General features: G+C 45.9%; 1 protein-coding gene across 1 annotated transcript; it reads left to right on the top strand.

Moving 5' to 3' along the window:
* Positions 1-2,525: 2,525 nt before the first annotated feature.
* LOC143672111 (melanoma-associated antigen B3-like) lies at positions 2,526-3,604 on the top strand. The gene is given in 2 exon segments (XM_077147031.1): positions 2,526-3,402; positions 3,405-3,604. Coding segments are annotated over 2 exon segments (1,077 nt in total).
* The last annotated feature ends 1,637 nt before the right edge of the window (positions 3,605-5,241 follow it).

Below are 5,241 nucleotides of genomic sequence, written 5' to 3'. Positions count from 1 at the left end.
CAGAAATTCTGACTGTTGAAGAGAAGGAGTAGATCAGCATGTGTTACCTCTGACAGCTCACCACCTGTCCTGGGCTCTTGCGCTACAACTTCTCCACTTCACCTCACTCGTAAGACAGGGACACATTCTATTTGCAGCAGGAAAACTAATGAAGATTCTGCAGGGATTTGGCATTTCCCAGGAAGCCTTTAAACAAAGAGATAGGAGGCAAGAGGCCAAGAATTGGGAGACAAACACCACAAAATATTGGGAGCCATATAGAGACTGGTGGGTGCCCGTTCTCAAACTTAGAAGGCCTCAGGCAAAGCAGTCAGCCCAGGCATTTCCCATTTTATCTTCAAACTTATTAAGGAGGTAAGCGAACTGGCCTAAGGAGGGCAATACTAAATCAGTAGAGGGAGGAATCAAAGGTCCTTCTGGATATCAAGGTAACTTGAATGAGCAATACTGAGGACCACACATTCCAAATTACGGGAATCCCTAAAGCAAAGCTCCTGTTGTCAGCCTGACCAGGGCTAAGAAGCTGTAGCTGAATGTAGCTCATCCTCACTTACACAGAGGAGGTTTCTGGATGGTGACGGCCTCGATCTGAGAAGAGCCATTTTTTTTTTTTTTTTTTTTTTTGTCAGCCCAGGATTGGTCTGGAGTGATGTGAGAACCCTTAAAACGAAGAAAGAGGAGTCAGCTAAACCCACAATAGAGGAGTCTTCACAGAGCCCAGGTTCTGTTTCGATCCCTGGGAAGCATCAGTTAGAGCTACTGGACTGAGCTGACTGCTGGTTTCTGCCCAGAGGGTTTCAGGGAGCAGAAGGCCTCGCTCAAAAGAGAGTGACCCCAGTTCCGCAACAAGAAGAGTCCTAGGACCTAGTTGGCATCAAGGTGAATGTTAATTATGGGACCTCTCCCTGAAAGAAGGGGCCACTCTTCACCCTGCCTCTGTCAGCCCTGTGAATCCACAGGCTGGCAAAGTCAGATGTGACGTACCTGACTTCTCCTCTAGAGATTCAGAGAGATAGAGGCCTTGTTTTGAGACTGGGGGACTCTGACAGTAGAGGACCCTAAGTGAGGACTGAGAAACCACCGACTCCAGAATACTGGCGCTCCAGAACACCGGGAGGCTTAGAGCCTCCCGCCCCTGCTGTTGGTGCCTGGAAGTTTCATACAGCTTTGGCCAGATGTGATTCATCCCGACTTCCACCTCTGAGGTCCGAGAAAAGTAAGGACCTTGTTTGAGCCGGCAGGCTCTCACAGTGAGGGTGGAGTTCGAGAACTGGTCAGGAGTCAAGGTGATGACCCTGTTTAGGGACCGAGGACCCATAAGGAATGCGGCACCACAACTTCCCACACCTCCTGTCAGCCATAGACAACTGAGTCACACTGTGAGGCAGGTTTCTGCCTGAAGGGTTTTATGGAGGGGAGGGCTTTGTGCTAATTTGGGAGTGACCAGTTTTGCAGAGGGGGAAACCCAGACCTTAATGGGAATCAAGGTGAAAATCCAGTATGAGATCTGAGAGAATTAAGCACACTGTCACTGAAGGGGCCTCAGAGGACCTGCTCTTTCTGTTGGCTCAGTAAATCCCCAGACATCTGTCAAGAGGTCCCCTCTTATTTTCTCCTGGAGAGTCCTGGGTTGGGAGGGCAGTGAGAGCCTTGGTCTCTTGGAGGGGCCCCAGTTCTGCAGAGGGAAGAGACCCAAAGCCTAACAGGAGTCAAATTGTGGACTCAGAATGAGGAGTGATAGGACCATCCACCCCAGAAATTGCCATACAGCAGAGTCTAGCCGAAACCTGCTAGAAGCCCTGGGAGGCCAAGGCATGAAAGTCAGGTGTATGTGAATCCTCTTTTCTTTTTAATGATATCAGATTCAGGTGAGATTCTTGGTCTGAGTAGGGTCCTCAGATCAGTAGAGATAGGTATCCTGCACCCTGCCTGGTGCCAAGATGAGGACCCTGAATGAGAATTGAGGATTCTCCAGTGAGCCTAGGACAAAGAGGGCCCCCACAGAGCTGTCAGCACTAGGTATCCCCTGGCAGAGGTGGAGGCTGAGGCACTCCTTCACTTCCTCTTAGGTAAGACTACCTCTTAGGTAGTCTCAGGGAGGTGAGCATTTAAGTTTGAGGTGTCAAAATCAGAATGGCACAGTAGAAGGGGCCCAGCCCTGCCAACATTTGATAATGTTTTAAATGTGAACTGAGAGGACCACCCACCCCAGAGGAGAGGGTTCCTCAGGCCTAGACCTGCCAGCTTCTGCTCTCAGCCCCAGTAAGCTCCAGGAAGAGCTGATAGGATGCAACCTAGGGTGCACAGGATTCTCAGGGGACAGGCAGGCTGATCTGGAAAACAAGATCCTTGTGGGTTCCTAAGGCTGGGACCTCAAAGAAACCTGGAAAAGTGGCCTTTGTGATAACTGAGGTGATAACCATCTTCTTAAGGTGCTCACACCATGGCATCCTCCCTCTTTCAGTGGACCTCATCACCTGTTGTTTTGCTCAGACTTCTGTCTGCTGCCCCTATCTAAAGTCATCATGCCTCGGGTCCAGAAGAGTAAACTCCATATCCAAGAGAAATACTGCCAGTCAAAATATGAGACCCAGGGTCTCGGGGGTGCTCAGGCCACTGCAGCAGCAGCAGAAGAGTCCCACTCCTCCTCCTTTCCTGTTTTAGGGTGCATTGCACAGGAAGAGCCTGGTGCAAGCTCATGTGGCACTCTCCAACAGCCTCAACAAGTCCCATCCACCACCACTGTTTCTACAGGTGTTTCATGCACAAGCTCTCATGAAGGTGCCAACTGGAAAGATAGGAAAAGGGGAGATTCTTCCCAGGCCCTACAATCCACTGCACAGTCATGCCAAGACCTTCTAAAGAAGAAGGTGGATGTGTTGGTGCAGTTCCTGATGCACATGTATAAAACAAAAAAGCCCATTATGAAGGCAGACATGATGAAAGTTGTCAACAAAAAGTCCAAGCACCACTTCCTTGAGATCCTCAGGAGAGCTTCTTTCAGCTTGGAGGTGGTCTTTGGCATTGACTTAAAAAAAGTTGACCCTACAAAGCACTTGTATGCCCTTGTCAACAAAATGAACCTCCCCAACAATGGCAGGCTGACTCGTGGCAGGGGGTTGCCAAAGACTGGTCTCCTGATGACTCTCCTTGGTGTGATTTTCATGAAGGGCAATCATGCTGCTGAGGAGGAGATCTGGAAACTCCCGTATAAGATGAGAATATATGAAGGGAAGAGGCGCTTCCTCTTTGGGGGACCCAAGAAGCTCATCATGAAGGATTTGGTGCAGGAAAAGTACCTGGAGTACCGGCAGGTGCATAACAGCGATCCTCCCCACTATGAATTCCTGTGGGGCCCAAGAGCCCAGGCTGAAACCAGCAAAATGAAGATCCTGAATTTTTGGCTAAGATCAATTATACAGTCCCCAGTGCCTTCTGGGCCTGTTATGAGGAGGCTTTGAAAGATGAGAAAGAGAGAGCTGGAGGTAGAGTTGCAGCCAGACCTGACGCTGCTGAATGGCCAGGGCATGTCCCAGGACCTGCAGCTTCCCCCCACTGTAATGGAGTTGAGAAAGATGACAAGGGAAGTCAGTGTTCCAAGTAGTGGAAGGTTGGGTGGGACTGAAGGGAACACCATGTTAAAGCTTTTGTGTTCCTGTTCTATATGGGTAACTTGGATATTTATCAGTATTTTTTGTTGTTTTTAAAATGTCCTTTTAAGTGAAGATTTACTTGGCATTATAATCTAACTTTGTGAATAACATAGGTCACACTTATTGTTGTTTATCAAGTTTAAAAATAAGATTTTGCTATTTTGTAAAACAAATTGTGAAACTTTCCATCTTATTTAGTGATCTGGGAGAAGATAACACAGCTTTGGAATAGGCATGCCCTTGTAAACATGAGAGAACTCAGCAAATAAAATACATGAAATCACAAAATAGAGAAAAAAGTAAGATTCTCAATATTTGCCTTTCCTAATCTATTTTAGTCTATCATATTAAAAATTAAGAGGTACAAAACTGTAGTTGTTTAACTTTTTAAGATGTGGGAGAAAAGATATTGTAATAAATCAGACAACATACTCACTGGCTCATTTATTCCCCAAGTATTAATTGAGTATCTGCTTTTTGGAAGGCTCAGTGCTAGTATTGGGAAAGCTAAGAAGACTGAACCACTGCCCATAGAATTTTAGCTATAATGTAAGGAAAATGGTGATATACGCTCTAAGACCTAAAGGACAAGTAAAAGGAAGGGGTAAGGAGAGGGCAGAGAGTCCAGACGAAAGAAGTCAAGTGAATTCCCTGAGGCAAGGCAGTTTGAGGCCTTGGGAAACTGAGTCCAGTAGGAGGTCATTTTAAGTTAGGCTGCAAGGTGAGCTAGATGAGGTGGTGGGAGAGGTGAACAGGGGCCAGACTCTCAAGATAGTGTGTCTCCAAGTTGAAACACTAAGCTCGGAATAGAAAACTGCCCTTAACGTTTACTTACAAAGTGTGGGTAAACCAGAGAGAAATGTCCATCTGGGGGAGGATTGGAAGGTGTCTTGTGGTCTTGTCACAGCGTAATTGACCACAGTGCACCAACTAGATGCTTTATGCATGTAATGTCCAGGGATTTCTGAGAAATCAAGGTAGTACTCCCTTGAGGTGAGAGGCCAGAAAGCTACAGTACGGTTTCTCTTTGCCATGTGCTGGAAAAGCCAGAGCCCATTCCATTTTAATTAGATTATTTGAGTATGATTTGACAAGCTAAGTGAAGTCTATATTTTTAGTGGTGGTGATATTAAGGAAAATAAGGGTGGCTTACATGTTTTGGAAGTCGGGGGTGGATATTATTATTGTTACTATTATTTTAATGTTTTTATTGATAAACAGCATACAAGCACAAACATTCCACACATGGTGTACAATCAATGGCTCACAATATCACCTCATAGTGTATATTCATCACCATGATCATTTCTTAGAACATTTGCATCACTTTTTCCAGAAAAAGAAATAAAAAGAAAAAAGAAAAAACTCATGTGTACTATACCCCTTACCCCTCCCTCTCATCGACCACTAGTATTCCCCTCTACCCAATTTATTTTAACATTTGTTCCCCTTATTATTTGTTTACTTTTTTTATCCATATTTTTTACTCACCTGTCCATACCCTCGATAAAGGCAGCACCAGACACAAGGTTTTCAGAATCACACAGTGTGGTAGTTAGATTCAGTTGTCAACTTGGCCAGGTGAAGG

Source organism: Tamandua tetradactyla, chromosome X (genome assembly GCF_023851605.1).
Source record: "Tamandua tetradactyla isolate mTamTet1 chromosome X, mTamTet1.pri, whole genome shotgun sequence".
NCBI classification, from domain to species: Eukaryota; Metazoa; Chordata; class Mammalia; order Pilosa; family Myrmecophagidae; genus Tamandua; species Tamandua tetradactyla.
The sequence above is the reverse complement of the archived record's forward strand: the minus strand, read 5'-3'. Positions and strand labels throughout refer to the sequence as shown.